The following is a 19441-nucleotide window of genomic DNA, read 5'->3' on the forward strand; positions in this document are numbered from 1 at the left end:
GATGTCACCTCCCTATACACCAACATCACTCACAATGATAGCATAGCTGCCTGCCTCAAATATTACAAGACAGCAGACAACCCAATGGACAGATATCCACCGCAAGCACACTGTCAAACTCATCCATAACAATTTTACATTAAACAAAAACACATTGTCCAAACCATGGGAACAGCCATGGCTACTAGGATGGCTCCCCAGTATCCCAACCTCTTCACGTATGCATTGTTGTTGTAGCCGTGACAGTCCCAGGATATGGGAAAAGTACAAAGAATATCACAGTTAATACAAGACACTGGATTTATAACTTATTTTTTCCCCAAAAAGGACAGTTAATACCATCTTTGATACCATCTACAAGACAGTCAAACAACAGGGTTTTTTCCCTAACTAAAATTGTCTATAGCTAAAGGAAAACACGATGTTGTTCAAATGAAAGTCTTATTTAATACTTAACATTTCAAATGCTTTAACTGTTTTTCCTTCTTTTCTGTGTCTTTAATTAAAGGTTAAAAGGATTTTTAAATGGTGTTTGCACCTTAGTACTAAGCAGGCTGAGGTCTCTGGATACCAAACCCCAGACCTAGTTTAAGAAAGTTTAATGCTAGACACTGACTGGGTTATGTTAACACCATTAGCCTATATATTCCATCAAATTAATAAAAAAGGACTCAATGTAAGATATTTTGGAAACAACTCATGAAGAGATCAGGAGTTATCTTTAAAAGAGTAAAGCACGAGAAGTTCAGGAAACTATATGACAGAAATAAAGGAGCAGTTAGCCAGTTCCCCACAATGTTTGTTTTTAATATGAAACCAGAAATGGAAACTGAAATAAGAGCGTCCCAAAGCCGCCTTCATAGAGATGTCTGCAGCCATATGCAAAAAATAATAAAGCATTATATCCATATAGAAAACGTGCAAAACAAGGACTATAATAATCCACTATAGTTTAATACACAATAAGCTACTACACTCCTATAAATAACTTTGTCATTCCAGACCTTTTCTAATAACATGTTACTGAAATATTAAGCTACACCAAATTATCTCTAAGAGTGAGATGCAGTAAATACTACATCGGCTTAGCCCAGTTGTTTTATTTAAATAAAATATGTTTTCTCATGGCATAGGAAATTAACTTGGAAAAGTAAATGCCTATAATCAATACCCAGTTCCAATTAACTCTCTTCAAATCAGCAGTCTCATGAATGCCTAAGGTTAACACCAATAGACAAGGTGGGTGAGGTAATATCTTTTATTGGATCAACTTCTGTTGGTGAAAGGGACAAGCTTTCAACACTCACCGATGTACAGCAAGAAATACTTGACAGTATAGCAGCTTTATTGCTTTCCTGGGAATTCATTACAAATCACAGGGATTTCTTTATACATGTTGCATCTCCATCTGAACAGCATCTCATCCCAGCCTCTCAAAGGAGCAGAAATTACAGTAATGGCTGCAATCCTCTGAGTATAATAGTTTCAACAAAATACACGAATGCAAAATTCTAGTCCTTCTGGCCAAAAAGTCACTTCTAATACACAAACTGAGGAATTGGGTTTTATGTGGTGAACAAAGCAAGGTTAGGATAGAGAAGATAGAATTTGCTCACAGACCCAATCCACAGGCAGGTTATGTGGCTGTGACAGAGATTATCCCATGGAAAGCTGACTCTCCTATGGGGAAATTTAGGGCTCTGAATCTGTATGAGCATGGACCTTCAACCTAGACCACTCTACTGTGGCAAGGAGACTACCTCCACAGCTTATGGGGGGTGTAAAGGCTCACTATGCCACCACTCTACCCTAAGTCCCACACACAGCTCTGCCATGAGGTTTAGGTCATACAACTAGCTTTCTGCTATGCCTTCACAATAGAGGGAATTTCATCCTCAGGGAGAAATTTTGGGCTGTTAGAAGAAATAAAGTATATAGTTCAGCTTTGCAAAATTAGCATTATTATTTGTATTACTGTAGCACTTCAGAACACAGTGGTCCAGGACCAGATGTGCTAGGTGCTGTAAAAACCCAAAAGATGGTCCTTGCTCAGCAATCCTGACAAAAATCTACTCATCCCTCCCTTCACCATGAGGAGGCTTATAATGAAAGATATTTTTCTAGCCCATAATGTAGTTACCTTGACTGAGTTTAGAAAATCCCATAATACTATATTAATAGATACTGGAACTGCCTGTATGCCCTATCTGTCTTGCCAGTGATTCTGGTCACATCACCCTCACCCCTTTATGTCCCTCCACCAGCTGCCCCTTCTCTAGATCATCAAATATAAGATTCTTGTTCTTAGTTTTACAGCCCTTCACAACTTACCCCCCAAATGCTTATCCCTGCTGGTATTCTACTGCGCCACGCCTTGGCTCTGCCAACTACTGTAACCTTTGATCACCTGTCCATCTACTCCTCCAGCACACACCCTGCCATGCTACCCTGTGAGCATGGATCATCCTCTCAGAGCTAGTACATCAAATGCTGACCCCTTCTCCGTCAGATCTGTCCTCAAACCTACTTCTGCTGGAAAGGTGCCAACTGACAGTGGCTAGGCAGATAGAAAGTTGGAATGTTCAACGGTTATTTTATTGTCTCTATTTTTTTAAATTAATTGATCCAGAGTCACCTAGTTGTGTACATAGGCCCTGAACTAATGCCCAGTGAAGTCAATGAGAGTCTTTCAATTCGCTTCCAAAGGCAGTGGATCAAACTCATAACTAGTCTATGAAAACATGGGCCTGATCCAAAGCCCATTACAGTCAAAAGAAGGGTTCCTATTAACTTCAGCAGGTTTGGGATCAGGCCCTGTGCACTTCCTATGAATGTTACCCTCATCTTCCATCTCCCTTTTCTTCTAACAGTTAAAATGCAGTGAGTTTGTCTTAGATTAGAAGCAGTTCATTAATATAGTGCATGGGTCGGCAACCTTTCAGAAGGGGTGTGCCGAATCTTCATTTATTCACTCTAATTTAAGGTTTCACGTGCCAGTCATACATTTTAACGTTTTTAGAAGATCTCTTTCTATAAGTCTATAATATATAACTAAACTATTGTACGTAAAATAAATAAGGTTTTTAAAATGTTTAAGAAGCTTCATTTAAAATTAAATTAAAATGCAGAGCCCCCCGGACCAGTGGCCAGGACCTGGGCACTGTGAGTGCCACTGAAAATCAGCTCGCATGCCTACCCCTGATACAGTGTGTTAGCCCTCTTATATCAGATGATAAAATGCTTGGTGCAGTATGTGGGGGGTGTAACAGAGCCTGTTGGCTAGACGATCCATGAAGACACACTGCATGTCCTCACAAATTCTATGTTTTAGATAGGACTTTTTAATCTCTGTCTTACCATTTATTGTTTGTATAGCAGTAGTGCCTAGAGGCCATAATAGGGGAATTTAGAGCCCTGTTGTGCTAGGCTCTGTGCACAAATAAAACAAGACCCACCCTTGCCCTTAGGAGCTTGCAATCTAAGTATCTCCCTTGGACATACAGAGAGAGTACAACCAGGCAACCATGACTTTGAAAACTGATCTAATATTTTGTGCCATAAACTAACAATCGTGGGAATGAGTGACAGGGACTGGATCACTTGATGATTACCTGTTCTGTTCAATGCCTCTGGGACACCTGATATTGGCCACTGTCGGTAGACAGGATACTGGGCTAGATGGACCTTTGGTCTGACCCAGTATGGCCGTTCTTATAACTATCTATTACCATGGATCACCTAGCACAATGGGGCCTGATCTTGGCTGGGGCCTTTAGGTGCTACAGTAATGCAAATCATACTAATAGTACAGCCTGTGCATGAAACAACCAGATCTTTGGTTAAGCTGGAGGAGCTCATGACTATGATTTTCAGAGGAGCTTCAGGGAGTCAGCTACCCAATTCCCACTGAATTTCTATGAGATTTGTGGATCTAAAAGTTCTTTGGAAAAAAAATCACAGTCCAAAGTCACAAATGCCACATACTACAGTCCCAGCTCAACTTCATTTATCAGTGAACCTGAACACTTTCTGGTGGGTAGTGCAACAGCCATAGGTTCTTTTCTAATGCAGCATTTTCATCCAACATTATTTTCCAGTCCCCACAGATGTGCTGGCCTTGGTATCTGAAGAAAAATGTTTTTCTACAAGGGACTAAACTGAAAAGGCAGAATAGGCTAGGGTTCACGTCACTGGAGTTGCACCACATTAATGTGGCCCCAAGTTCTGGCTGGTTCCTTTGTTACTCTTAGACTGACATCGGAATCCTTCCAAGGCACTGATCAAAGCCTTTTTCCCAGGACCAAACGAGTCCCCTTCCAGAGTTCAGATTCTCAGTCTCCAACAGAGAAGCAGAGCAGGGGACACAGAGTCTTTGGCATCTGTTACCATTTACTCATACTTGCAAATGAAGCAATAGCCATGCAGATAGTCTCAGCTACTAATCAGGGAAAAGACAGACAATGGGGAAGAGACCCTCAATAGGGAACAGGATAGTGAAGTCTTCAGACACAGACACTGTGAACAGTGTCCTACTGGGACAAAGCGTCAAACAAATCACAGCTAGGAACTCCACTGACTTTACTTTAAAGGCCTGTAGAAACACTGGATCCCAGCTTTATAGAATTAAAGGGTATTTTCAAGCCCTGTTTTTAGCACAGAAGCCAGGGTATCCCAAGGGGTCACAGGTCAAAGCTGCGGTGATGCTGGCATCGTCTTATACTCAGCACTAACCGGAGAGATGGTATGTACGGCAATGTAATCAATCCATTACATGCTTACACACTGGGATGCAGGGCTCCAGAAAAAGGGTGCTCATCCTACAGTCTTGCCCTTAATATCTGTAAAAGAACCATTCCATTCCATCTGGGCTACGGGGAAAGGGCAGGATTTGGCCATACAGAACCAGAACATAAGATCATAACTGCTGAGTCAGTCCAACAACTCATCTAGCTCACTACCCTGTCTCTGACAGTGGGGAGCATACAGAACAGGGCAGTTAGAATGATCTCCCCCTCTCAGCTTCTGGCTGACTTAGAGTCACCCCGAGCGTGGGGTTTGCATCTCTGACCATCTTGGCTAAAGTCATAACAGCAATTATAGGAAAATCTGGATTTATCACATAGCCCTGGGATGACGCATGCTCCGGTGTTCTGTGGGGGTGGTGAATGTGAAATTGAGCCGCAAGAGCAATAAGGGGCTCGAGCATATTCAGTGAAAATAGAATCTTCAAAGTTTGGGCAGCAAAGCTCTTGCAAGTCTCAACCGAGCATGCGTTAACTGAAAACTTTAAGTCTTATAAATTTGCCAAATTTGAACAGATTGTCACAGGAACAGGAAAATATATCTCCAACATTAAGGCCATACCCTGACTAATTTCAGGTCCATGCTGCAAAGCATGGGGCCATTAGAGCTTCCCAAAAAATGGTCCTAAGAAAATAAAAAAAAAAAGGGAGGGGCGGCGGAGGGGTAAAACATCATTTTTTTTTTAGCCTTATTCTTGGAAACTGCTGAACCGTTTGGCTGAAACTTTCAAGAAAAATTCAGCTGGACACAAACAACCAGTACAGACAATTTTATTTCAAATAGTTAAAGTTTGGCAAAGTTACACGTAACTGAAAACAAGGTCTTAGAATGGGAAGTATCAGGCAACCTTAAAATAGGCATGCTACTAGCCTCACCTACAATATATTCAGAAGAGGTCAAGACATCTCTATCGTCCTCCAGTCCAATGGTCAATACTAGAGATAAACATCTCTCCTGCACAGAACATTCCTAACATTGTCACACACTTCCTTTCCAGATCTCTACTGGGAGCCTCCTACAGAAGGATGAGATCAGCTTGTGTAAGTGTACACTACACTAATCACACAACCAAACTTCACTATATGATAAACAGAAAGATTAAAAACAAGCAAACCAAAACAAGTCTAGAAGTAGGTAGCAAAAGTAAGTCTTTAGCTATGGTTGGTTTCATTTTTAAGGGAATTTAGCGTTGCTGAACGGTATCAGACTGACAGTTCCAGAAGCTAAGAGGCTCTGTTTATTTATGACATGGGCAGCATCATCATCATGACTTTATTAAAATCCCTGACAGGGTGTGAGTACAAAAGCAGTAAGTATCCAAGAATAGAACTCAGTGGAACCCTCCTAAATCACAACTAAAGAGGATTCTGCTCACATACTGAAACAAATGAGCAGAAAGGATGGACCTCAATCATTTGAATGGTAAATCTTGAAAGCCAAACCACAGAAGCTAAATAATGTCTAAGGATTTTTATGCTCAACAGTTCTAGCGTCTAGTGTCAAAGACTCCTGGATAAACAAAGTAAAATGAAAACAGATCAGAGATCTCAAGATTTGCAGAAATAAAGTAATTACCAGCCTTAGCCAAATAATCCAAATAATTCGGACCATTCAAGCCTAATAGTCATGAAACAGCAACCAAGTTTTTCTTTTGGCTGTTGAATATTCAAGCACACTGGAAACCAACCTAAGGCCTGAACCAATAGGTGCAAAGCAGGGTATATCAAAATGCACCAGTGAACTTTAGTACATGGCAGCTGGGTACACACAGACCCTTAGAGAGCAATAGGATAGTGCGGGGTAGATTTACACCCCACTTTGCTGGAACTAAATGTTTGTGCAGATGAGCCCTCTGGCTCCTAAGTGTGTAAGTCACTTTTGAAAATGGGACTGGTACTTTGAAAATTTTACCAATTGTCTTCATTTTCTAGATGGCAGGATTTGTAGATGTTAAATGACTTGCCTACGGTCTCACAACAAGTTAGTGGCAGAGTCAGGAATGGAACTCAAGACTCCCAGTCACATTCAGAAATAGCCTCAGAAATGTTCACTGCAATGAAAAATTCTGTTGGGAAAAACCTATTTCACCATGCTCAAACTGCGAGAACTGCTTCTTACCTTGGGAAGTTCCCTCATACAAGAGCGATTTCCCTTGAGAGAGAGCTGGAAATGGGGCTATTTGATTCAATATGCCACTTGGTTAAGCACAACTTTGTTTGAAGAGAAAATAATTGTTCCAATCAGACAAGATTTTTTCCATTTCCGCTCAGAACTGTGAGCTGCCTGTCTCATTGGATCTATTTAGCCATTAGGTTACCTACAACTCTAGATCTCAGAGCACATCACAAAGAAGGATACCTATCATCATCCTCACTTTACAGTTGGGGAAACAAAAGCACAGATGTGCTTAAAATCACACCAGAGGCCAATGACAAAGTCAGGAATAGAACCCAAGTCTTCTGACTCCTAGGCCTGAGCACTATCTACGGGAGCATAGTATCTCAGCACTTAGGAGACCTATAGAAAATGAAGGCAAAGAAACAGGTATATTTTGCTTTCAGTTACTGCTGATTTACAATGGCATAACAGAGGAATCTGGCCTAGCGTTACTAAAAAAAAAAAAAAAAAAAAAAAAAAAAAAGGGTGGAGTGAGGAGAATCTAATAGAGCAACTTTAATCAACGTGGCAGAAAGAGCAACATTCTAAAGCTCAGTCCATGCCAGCTTCGTAAGAAGAAAGCATGATACAAAACAATAGATTAAGATCATGTTTAAAATCATCCAGATTAATTCAACCTAGACTGGTAAAACAACATAGACTGAAACAAAATATCTATGAAAATCAAACTAGAACCAAAGAATGGATGTAGAGTAGAAACCACAGAAATAAGAGTTGGGAAAATATCCAGAGGGATGGAAAATGCGTGACTGTTCCCTACAAGATCAACAGGAGAGTGTCTCAAGATCTGGGCAAAGGCCAGTCAAATACACAGCTCTGAAGACCCCCAGTTTCCAATCAAGAGAGAGTCCAAAATAGTCAACAACAAAAATACATTGTTGGCTCAAAGGCGGTGAGAAGGAGTCATGTTTCCCAGAAAGATTTTTTAAAAGAAGAAGCTAGTCTTTTAATTTAGGCACAAGTTTGTCAGGAGGGCCTGGTAGATAATGAACAGTGGCAACTCCAAAAAACAAGACATTTAACTCAGTAGCTTGATATGAAAAAATGGACTGGACGCTCAGGCCAGTAAAGAATCAGATCTTAAAGCTCAACCAGGAGCCCAAGGTAAAGCAAGTACACTCGCTTCTCTTCACTGCCTTCAATAACGAGGAAAAGGATAAAACCATTAAGAGTCAGGGCAGCCAACTCTAGAGGTATCAACCAAGTCTCTGCAAAAGCAAAGGTTTAAACTTTAGAGACAGCAAGACGGAGTTAACACAAACTTGAGCTGTGGACAAAGCTCTTCAGACAGAAGTAGACAAAGCTGGGGTGAAATGAGGGCGAGACAAAAAACAAACAAGGAATACTAATTAAAACTATGGAATCAACTGTGTGCTGTACACAATATAAACTTATTTGTGGAAACATGAGAAAACAGACAAAGAGGAATTCAGAAAATAACAACATAGGCTAGCCAAAATATCAGTTCCATTGTCCCAGAGCACTAATTCTTCACAGCAGCAGGGGCTTGATATCAAAAAGCCATGAAGCTAACAAACACTTACTGAAATCCGCCATTGCTCTAGCACAGGGGTGGGCAAACTCTATAGCCTGAGGGCCACATCTAGATATGGAAATTGTATGGCAGGCCATGAATGCTCACAAAATTGGGGGTTGGGGTGCAGGAGGTGTGGGCTCTGGGGTGGGGCTGGGGATGAGGATTTGAGGGTGCTCTGGGCTGGGACTGAGGGTTCAGAGGGTGGGGGGGGGATCAGGGCTGGGCGCTGGGACACGGGAGGGGGTCAGAAGTGCAGGCTCTGGGGGATGCTTACCTCAAGCAGCTCCCAGAAGCAGCAGTATGTCGCATCTCTGGCTCCTACACAGAGACACCACCAGGTGGCTCTGCACACTGCCCCATTTACAGGTGCCACCTCTGCAACACCCATTGGCCATGGTTCCTAGCCAATGGGAGCTGCGAGGGCGGCACTTGGGGCAGGCGCAGCAGGCAGAGCCCCCTGGCTGCCTCTGTGCGTAGGAGCCAGAGGTAGGACCTGCCGCTGCTTCTGGAAGCTGGGCAGAGCAGGGCAAGCCCCCGATCCTGATCCCCGGCAGGAGCTCAAGGGCCGGATTAAAACATCTAGAGGGTCAGATGCAGCCCCTGGGCCGTAGTTTGCCTACCCGTGCTCTAGCACCAGTGCAGCTTCCCCAGTGTAAGCAATATAGATTGGTCACTAATGGTTTTAACATGCTCCTCTGACCACGAGCAGGGCTAGAGAACATGGTGCCAAGAATGCCTGAGTCTTGTCTGCTAACAGTTTTGCTATGGCACCTGCTGTGTGGTGCCACTTCTAGAGTAAGCACGGGATGTTTTGCTAAAATGACCAACATACCTAAGTTCCTAGTGGGTTAATGGGCCTTTGGCCACAGAGAAGAATAATTTATAGAAGGTAGGCACAGCGCTGTAAATTATATACACAAACCAAACATATGAGCCTGATTCTTATTTACATTAGGGCCCCTTTATAACACATTAGTGTACAGGAGCCTTAAATGATATTACACCCACTTAAGTGCCTTAGTATAAATGACAATTAGGCACAGAGTCAACAATATCCCTGCTGTGTTACTGACAGTAGTGTTTTTCCTATGGTGCTGGTAACAGTGTGCATCAGCTTCTAAGGGCTCCTGAACCGCAGGGTAAAGCACTAAGTTAGTTAGATTCATTCCTGGTGTCACTCTGTTCAAACCAATGGAATTACAGCAAGGAATCATTTGGCCCATTGTGTGTTTGGAATAGCTCACCTATTGTACAGGCTGTGTACATTTATGGTGCATAATAATAAAGCACAATCAGGAGAGCACTCATTGAAACTCTGCAGAATTCTCTCACATGGTGGGTTGTAAAATGAACAAGATGATATAGGATATCACAAGTCTCGCAATCGGAAACCCTACTAAATCCAGCCTAATCTCACCTATAAAAGGTCTATTTACTTTTTCTGTACTGTGATTTACATTCCTGAATGACTTTTACCGGGCCTTCCCTCTTTTAATGTATTTTTCCCATTTACATGACAATTGTAGATAACAGAATAACAAGACTAAACTCTGCTTAGAACAAATCGTGTATGAGACCTTGTCTATACTGGGAATTATCTTCAATATCAGCTATCAGGTTGCAGCCACTTGTGCAAATCCCAAGTGTAGACAAGGAAAGCAATAACTTGCATCAGTGGAACCTACTCTGGTTTCAAGCACTCTAGCAATGTAAATGTCTACATCTGCAGTTTGTATTGATGGCAACCACAAGAAATGAGGGGAAATCACCAGGTAGACAAGGCCTCAAAGACCAGATTCTGAAGACATTCACATTTGTTAATCCATTGAGATCAGCCACCAAAATCCCTAGTATAACTCTGTCAAAGCCAATGGTATTACAGGAAGGAATCATTTGGCCCATTGTTCATTTGGCACATTCACCTGCTGTACAGGTGGTGCACTAGTGGTGCTATATTACTGTATTAAAGCGCAAAACATTTTCCGGAGGACACCCACACTCCTGTACTAACATAAATAAAATAAATATATATATAACTGAAGATATACCAATCTCCTAGAACTGGAAGGGACCTTGAAAGGTCATTCAGTCCAGCCCCCTGGCTTCACTAGCAGGACCAATTTTTGCTCCAGATCCTTAAGTGGCCCCCTCAAGGACTGAACTCACAATCCTGGGTATAGCAGGCCAATGCTCAAACCACTGAGCTATCCCTCTGGTTCCACCAGAGAGTGAATTCACCTCCAGTATTGACAATTTAGATCTTCTCTCTTTGATCATGGCAGATTCAGAGGCAAAATTTACACCAGTCTGGTCAAGTTGAACTCCATCAGGGAAAGGGAAGGATGGGGGAAAAAATCAACAACCCATTCTCGGACTAGAAGATTCAAAATAATTTACTCAAAGAAAAGCTCTTGTAAACATTTGGCTGTTCTCTTTAGAGCCTACCATACTGTCTTAGAAGCCTTAAATAGAAGGCTGCTTTTCCTAACAGTTTGGTCCTTTTCTATTTGACAAATCATGATTTTCTTCCCTGATCCTGCAATGGGATCTGTTTGTAGCGGGAAACCAGAATATCCACCTGGCTCCCATTTGCAGGATCAGCTTCTTTGTTTCTAATAGAGCTTGGAAATTAAGGGGACCATGTGAAGGCTGTGAGACAAAAGAAAAAGTGACCTCCTGTGACAGTGGTCTCAGATCCTCTCCTTGTACATGGTCAGAGTCAAGTACTACAACAAACTCATTTCAGGTCATAAGCAGAACAGATAAGAACATGAGAACAGCCATACTGGGTCAGACCAGTATCCTCCCTTCTGACAGTGGTCAATTCCAGGTGCCCCAGAGAGAACGAACAGAACAGGTAATCATCAAGTGATCCATTCCTTGTCGCTCATTCCCAGCTTCTGGTAAACTGAGGCTAGGGACACCATCCCTGCCCATCCTGACTCATAGCCATTGATTGACCTATCCTCCATGAATTTATCTAGTTCTTTTTTGAACCCTGTTATAGTCTTGGCCTACACAACATCCTCTGGCAAGGAGTTCCACAGGTTGGTTGTGCATTGTGTGAAAAAATCAAAGTGGATAAAAATCAATGATTTAAAAAAAAAATCAGATTTTTTTATTTAAATCAGATGTTTTTGATAAAATGCTTTTTGAGGGAAAAAATCCCATCTAAAGATAGTTTTAATTAAGACACATTATAGCTGAAAGATCTCTCATCATGGAATAGGGATTATAATTTCTAATTCTATAGTATGAGACAATATATTCATGTAATGTTTAAGAAAAGTTTTGTAAATGAGTTCCAATAGTTCATGGATTAGGGACACAATCTATGGGGTTCTGGGGGCTCCTGTATAGATTATTTAGGTTAATCATTCTATCTACCCACTGGGACTCAGTGCTTAGTCTAGAAGATACCATCAGAGATGCTTAGTTTTTCAGTTTTCAAACTGTGGATTTGCGTCTCCAGAGAAAACATGCTTGTTAACATAAAAAATGTTTTTAAATAAATAAATAAATATATGGAAGTGAGACATAGTTACATAAAACAATTTAGATGTCTGCCTGGTGATGTTTTCCTCCTAATACAGCATGGCAAGAAAATCTTTTAAATATTAATGATTAACCTGTTGAACTGGAGATAGTTCACTTCCCAATGACTTCATAAATATCTGCTTCAATTACCTTTGGTAAATGAAATAACCAAACAATCATTTATTTTCTGATATAGCTGTAAAGCAATCTGAAAAGTTTTCAAAATAAATCACTTTTAAAATATCCAGTGTATACCTTCTAAAAATGAAACCTACATCTATCTCTGAGTTGTGAAGAATATGTATTAAGGATTTAAATCAAATCCACTCTGGAAAAAATACTTCCTTTTGTTTGTTTTAAGCCTGCTGCCTATTAATTTCATTTGGTGACCCCTAGTTCTTGTGTTTTGAGAAGGAGTAAACAACACTTCATTATTTACTTTCTCCACACCATGATTTTATAGTCCTCGATCATATCTCCCCCTTAGAGGTCTCTTTTCCAAGCTAAAAAGTCCCAATCTTTTAAATCTCTCCTCATACAGAAGCTGTTCCATACCGCCTAATAATTTTTGTTGCCCTTTTCTGAACTTTTTCCAATTTCAATATACAGTAACTCCTTGCTTACTGTAGTCACGTTCCTGAAAAATGCAACTTTAAGAGAAACAATGTTAAGTGAACCCGATTTGCCCATAAGAATTAATGTAAATGGAGGGTGGGGTTAGGTTCCAGGGAAATTTTTTTCATCAGACAAAAGACTATATTTTAATATATAACACACACACATATATATATATATATATATATATATATATATATATATATATATATATATATATATATATATATATATATATATACACACACACACACACACACACACACACACACACACACACACACACACACACAGAGTATAAGTTTTAAACAAACATTTTAATACTGGTACACAGCGATGATGATTGTGAAGCTTGGTTGAGGTGGTGAAGTCAGAAGGTGGAAGAGGGTGGGATATTTTCTAGGGAATGCCTTACTACTAAACGATGAACGAGAACTGCTGAGCCCTCAAGGGTTAACACATTGTTATTAATGTAGGTTCACTCTACAAGGCAGCAGAAATGGAGGGAGGGGAGACAGCATGGCAGACAGAGACACACACCATGTGTGTCAGAGGGATAGACAGATGTGCATTGCCCCTTTAAGTACACTGACCCCACTTAAAGAACACTGCCTTTTTAAGTAGATCAGCAAGTTGAGACACCAGCTGCTACCAGCAAGCTCCTTGAACTACCCAGCAACTGATAGCCTGCTGGGTGGCTGCTGCACAAGGAATTTAGGGGTGCTGATAAGGGGGCTGCCAGTCCACCCTAGTTCCAAGCCCGCACCAGCTAGCTCCAATGGGCTCCTCTTCTTGCAAGCAGTGGAAAAGCAGGCAGCTGCCAAACATTGTTATACGGGAGCACTGCACAACTTTAAACAAGCATGTTCTCTAATTGATCAGCAGTGTAACAATGAAACAATGTTAACCAGGTCGACTTTAAGTGAGGAGTTACTGTATCCTTTTTGAGATGTGATGACGACATCTGCACACAGTATTCAAGATGTGGGCGTACCATGGATTAGAGGCAATATACATGATATATGATATGATATGAGGCACCTCACAGTATCAGCCCCTAAATGTCTCCAAGATACCTTAGCTTTGCAGTGTGTTTGGGAAATCAAATATAAATGATGATGGTGATCAAATATTATAATTTAATTTCCGATCTGTAATAAGTCTTAACTTCATTAAACTGATTACATTTTGGTAAAATCCCAGTTAGCATCCATCCTTACTTTATTTCCTGTTCATACCACAATTTAAACTGATTAAAAAACTTTTGATATTATTCTTCAAAATTTATAAATAAAAAAGTCAGATATGTCAGGCCTTCAGTATAACGTATCTTTCACATAATCAGGGTCTAATCACTTTCATTGATATGTGGAGGATCCACAAAAGTAGATCCCAGTAATACCAAAGACAGTAACCTCCTGATACATAAATACAAATATACCATTGGAGGTTATATTTCACTCTCCTCTTACAAGTTCTCAGAAATCAACTGTTGTCCCACAAATGTTTGCTTCCTAACACATGGTAAATTATATAAATGACACTGCATGAAAACATGAAAAATTACTATTTTTCACCTTCATAGCGAACTTGAAATCAACATAATCTTGTTAAGAATGTGTAAAAAAAAAATAAATAAAATAAAACCCTCTACGTTAAAAAATGCTGGGGATTTAACTAAAGCAAAGGAAAGAGTTAAGCATCACAGCACTTTGTTTTTAAACTTCTCCCTTGTTATAGGTTCTGCAGCACAGACAGCCTCACCTGCAGATACTTACACAGGTGCTTAACTTTAAGCACGCGAGTAGTCTCACTGAATTTAACAGGACTAACTATGCAAGTAAAACTAATCATGTGTCTAGATGTTTGAGTAGTGGGACGTTATTATATACACCTCTATCCCAACACAATGCTGTCCTCAGGAGCCAAAAGAATCTTACTGCGTTATAGGTGAAACCGCGTTATATCAAACTTGCTTTGATCTGCTGGAGTGCGCAGCACCGCCCTCCCAGAGTGCTGCTTTACCACATTATATCCGAATTCGTGTTATATCGGGTTGCGTTATATCAGGGCAGAGGTGTAATACAAGTCACTGATCCAAGACAACCTTTAAAATACCTATTCAAAATAGACATAGGCCCCAATCCTGCAAGCAACATTAACTTTAGAGGGACTGCCCCACAGCCACAGTAATCTGCCTGTGTACCATCAACTACAGGATCAGAGCCAAAGTTGGGGAGAGAGGCAACACACTGAAAGTGGTATTCTGCACAGCACATAGTACCACATAAGACACACCTTAGACAAGCAGGGCAATTCAGAAATAAACTACTGAATTCCAGGAACATCTCTGCTTCATGTCGACCACAAGGGGCTTTCCACACAATGGGGTGGAAACAAAACACACTTCAATTAGAGGAGGAACTCCACTAACTGAAATGGGCTTTGAATCAGGTTGTTCATATATTATCATCATCTAAAACAGGACTTCATGTCTTTCAGGTCCAATAACTCCCATTTCCACCACAGCCAGAAAGCTATACAACTGCAATGCTAATGCAGTGCCCCACACTCTAAATGACGTCACTGTCACCTCACATTTGCCACTGGAAGTGGCTCAGGAGGCCACAGAATCTACCTTTGTTTGTTCCCTTTTTTGTTTCATTATATATAGAATGTTTTTCTTCGTTATTTTATTTACATTTGAGGTGTAACATTAAAAAACTCTCTCACACTTTGGAAGAACTTGCACATTTTAAAACGAGAGACTGTATCACCAGTCCTATAGGCTGGCTCTACATTCTTCTGTGTTTCTCTAGTAACTGTGCCATGACAGGATGGAACATGCTGGAAGGGAATAGCTGTGATGTCTGGGTTGCAGATGCTGCAGCAAAATGTTTGGATTTTAACTATATGTATTTTTTTTCTCTAATGAAAACAAGAACATCCAGGATCTGTAGCCATCTAGCCCTGCATGTTTTTTTTCTAAATGAACCAAAGTGTTCCAATTTAAAGACACACAAAGTAAGCAAAACAAATTCAGTGTATTTCATTAGAGGTGCTTGAGAGAACTTTTTGTCAATTGTACTTTCGATTTCAAAATGTAACACTGTGCATTCACCTACAGGACTTCCCATATGTTTGTTACAATAAAAAGATTTCTTTTAAAAAAAAAGATTATATATCTCATGAGAAAAATAAACCTACCACCACAGAACTTAAGTTTTAATTCATAAACCAGTACCAGGTTTTGAATATCAAAGCTTAGACGACTTGACTAGACAGTTACTCGACACAGACTACTGAAGTGACCCTTTGATTTTAACAGAAAGGGACTCAATGAACCCTATTTTAACTAGTGCTCATGCTGCATTCACAAAGCCATGCAAAACAGATTCTAGAAAATCTGGGGTCCCCTAGAACTGCACAGTTGTCACCATACTGCACATCATAGCCATTCAGAACTCTGATCATTTCATTCCAGAAGCACTGGCTGGCTATGACTTGAGCTAAAAGTGAAACCCCATTATCTATAAGTCGGCTTGGAAGGACTAGATTTTTAAATTGATAAATGTGGATTTCACCATACACAGACAAACTGATGAAAAAAATATTTTCAGCAATGATCACTAAAATTTACCTACAAGTAAAATAAAGAATATTGTGCTTTAGTTTGATTTAAGGCTATTGAATTTATATATTTTGACATATGATCTTGACAATTTGTGTTTTAATGGTTATAAAGCTTTAATGTTTTGTATCTCAACATCTGCTGTCATTAAGTATTCTCTGCCCCTCAACTGTTTGAACCGCCATAATTTCCTGCAACTCTGAAAACTGTAATTGATAAAAATTAAAAAATGCTTAAAACCCATAATTTTGTGCAACTGTGAAAATCTGACAAGATACACTTTGAAAAAAATGCTTAAAAATAAACATTGATATTATTCATCTTAATTATAAAAAAAAAAATCAAATTCTGCCAAGCCTATCCATCAGCAGTATAAGGCCTATGACACACAGTTAAGCAGGTCCAATTCCATTCAGTAGAGGGCACTATTAGACAAATACCCTAGCCAGTTCATGACAAGCTCTCATGTATGCATCAGCTTTACAAAAATCAAAGAGTGCCAACATACTTCATGTTAATACCACAACCAAAAAAGAAAAAGCCTATATCCTCTGTACTAGGCATACAAAGGAGGTATTAAATAAGGCTACAAAACATTGTCTCTATTTTCTTGTGGCCTTGGAGATTTTTATTTTGTACATGTCCTGCCCACTAGCATACTGGTCTAATATCATATGCTACCACATGAGGCTGCATATCAGGGCTCTGTACTGGCAGGGTACGCAGAGCATTCAGACTCCAGGGAAGGGAGTGCTTTTCATAACTCTATAGAAGATGCAAACACTGGTGCTAAGAAGTTCCCAAGGGATCTACTTCTAGCCCCCCTTGTCAGAGGCAAGGTCGCCATGACAACGGCCTTTGAAGGAAAGTGGTGCAGGAGGAAAAATGGTGAGGGGAAACTTTCGGGCTCCACTGACCCACTCTATGCCAGGCAGAAAACAGATCTTAATGCTGCACTCACAATAATTTTCCAGCACACACAGTAGTTACCGTAGATCTGGGATTGGGATCAATGTGCAGAAAAAACATGAACAGATCATGCAGCTACGCAATGCAGCAAACTAAAACATACTCCTCTCTCAACCACAGGAAACAGTCCAGGATGATGCTGATCCTGATGAGGAAACTTTCTCTGTAGCAAGTAGTTCCAACACTACTCCCAGCCACATTATTACCAAGTATGTGGAAAGTGGAGTTGGGAAAATAGAAGAGAATACACAAGAGCACCCCAATCTACCACCCTTTGTCATGCTCTTGGGAAAGCTCTATCCCTTGAAGAGCCCTCCTTCATTTTACATATCATGTAAGCCTCATTGTAGTAAGGCTGAGTTCTGTTTGAAGAATATATAGCTAGTTTGGAAGTCTCTTGTTTTAATAATAATTCTTCACATTTCTGTAGTATCTTCAACCCAAGAGGTCCCAGTGAAAATGGTCCACTCTCTCAGGGATGAGAGAAAGTACCAGAAGAGCCATTAAATCTCAGCTGGAAGGAAGAGAAGGTGGCAGAAAGGAATCAGAGGCAACATGTTAGGGCTGCTGCTGGTTCTCTCTCCTAAATTTACTAGGCCAGCAACCCAACCAACACAACATGGTTTCCTATAAAAAAAAATCCTAAACTCGAATTCTGTGATTGGCAGTCAGAAAGCAGGGAGCTCCTTATGGAAAGGGGACTGAAACTCCAACTTTCTGAAAGCCAGGAATCTGGGTGAAAGACAGCCAGAGATTTTCTAGTATCTAGTTTAGTGTGTCATGTATAGAAGCCAGTTACGCCACTCTGTCATTTTACAAGATGCTGATTTAGTAAATATCCAGATCCATTTTGGGGATGCCGTTTCCTTCCTTTGGCTGACATTTATCATTACAATCCCAAAGTGCTACATTTGCTGTCTACCTACTGAAATGCAGCAAATTTTTGAGATGGGAAGGTAGCATAAAGCATAAGAGAAGAAAGAGGGGACACCTATTGGCCATACTAGTATTGCTGTCCCTGCCCAAGAACTCACTATGATCCCTCTCTTTCCTGCTTCAAGTTTGTGATGTGGAATCAGGTGGCAGTGGCAGTGCCAAGCCACCTACAGCCTCTCTGTGCCTCCTCTGCTCCCAGCATCAGGTCCCCAGCATGGCAGCTACCAGCTCTGGATCCCCCTGTGCTAAAACTTCCCCCAGTTTTCCAGCAGGGTACCTCTCAGTAGCAGGCACTGTCTCCAGCCAGAGGCTTTCATCTCATCTCCCCTTTTTCCCCCAGCCCTGGATTTCATTGCACTCCATGACTTCCCATCCCTGCCTCCCAGTGTGGTACCTGTTGGCAGTGCTTGTACTGCTGCCCCCGCTGCTGTGTTTCCTCACTCGGCTCAGCCTCCGCATTGGCTTTGGATCCTGCAGTCCAGGGCTTGGTAACAAGGGGAAGGTCGAGGCATAGCCATGCTCACACTCTGCACAAAAATCAACAGATAAGAAAAAGCAGTGATGAAAGGTTAATTTACTTGAACCCAACGACATAAGGAAGAAAGACCAGAGGCATGAAATAACCCAGTGCGGGGGATGAGGGGGAACAAGTGACCTGCTATAAGCAGGAGGGATGCAGAACTCTGTGGGAGAAAGGAGTTAGACTGAGCCATGCCATTGTGGGAGATGGGGACTATTAACTCAGTACCAGGGGACGAGGTTTAAGCCCCTGTAAACCTTGGGGAGAGGACCCCAGATCCCAGAAAACACTGAAAGCTGACAGAGTGGCCTGGGCAGCTTGGTTCTTTGGTCCTCGATCAAGCTGTGTGACCGGGACACAGTGTAAAATAGGCATTTCCATTGCGTTTTCAGGCTCTTAGCAGCCCCAGACCTTCCCCCTTTCTCTCTGTGGGGAGCTCACCCCAATCCCAAAGAACCGTTCACACCAATCTCCACCTTTTCAATTGTCTCTCTCTCCCCCCAATGTTCCTCCTCAACAGGGATCTCCAACCCCAACATCCATGGAAACTCCTCACTCCTATCCCCACCTCTTCAGTCTCCCTTCCTCTATGGGGATCTCTCACCACCAACCCCAAGGGTGCTTCTCCTCCATACACAGGATTCTCTCACCATAACCCCCCCTCCCTTCTCACCCCAACCACACTCCTTCCACTGGGAGCTGTCACCCCAGCGTC

The 19441-nt window shown here is 41.2% G+C and overlaps 1 protein-coding gene across 1 annotated transcript in view; it reads right to left on the minus strand.

Moving 5' to 3' along the window:
• The window catches only part of MXI1 (MAX interactor 1, dimerization protein), an 82201-nt gene that overhangs the window by 62072 nt on the left and 688 nt on the right, over window positions 1-19441 (minus strand). Inside the window, 1 exon segment of the mRNA XM_050958192.1 lies at window positions 18601-18733. Coding sequence (XP_050814149.1) covers window positions 18601-18733 — 133 coding nt within the window.

The sequence above is a fragment of the Gopherus flavomarginatus genome, chromosome 6, assembly GCF_025201925.1.
Source record: "Gopherus flavomarginatus isolate rGopFla2 chromosome 6, rGopFla2.mat.asm, whole genome shotgun sequence".
Classification (NCBI taxonomy): Eukaryota; Metazoa; Chordata; order Testudines; family Testudinidae; genus Gopherus; species Gopherus flavomarginatus.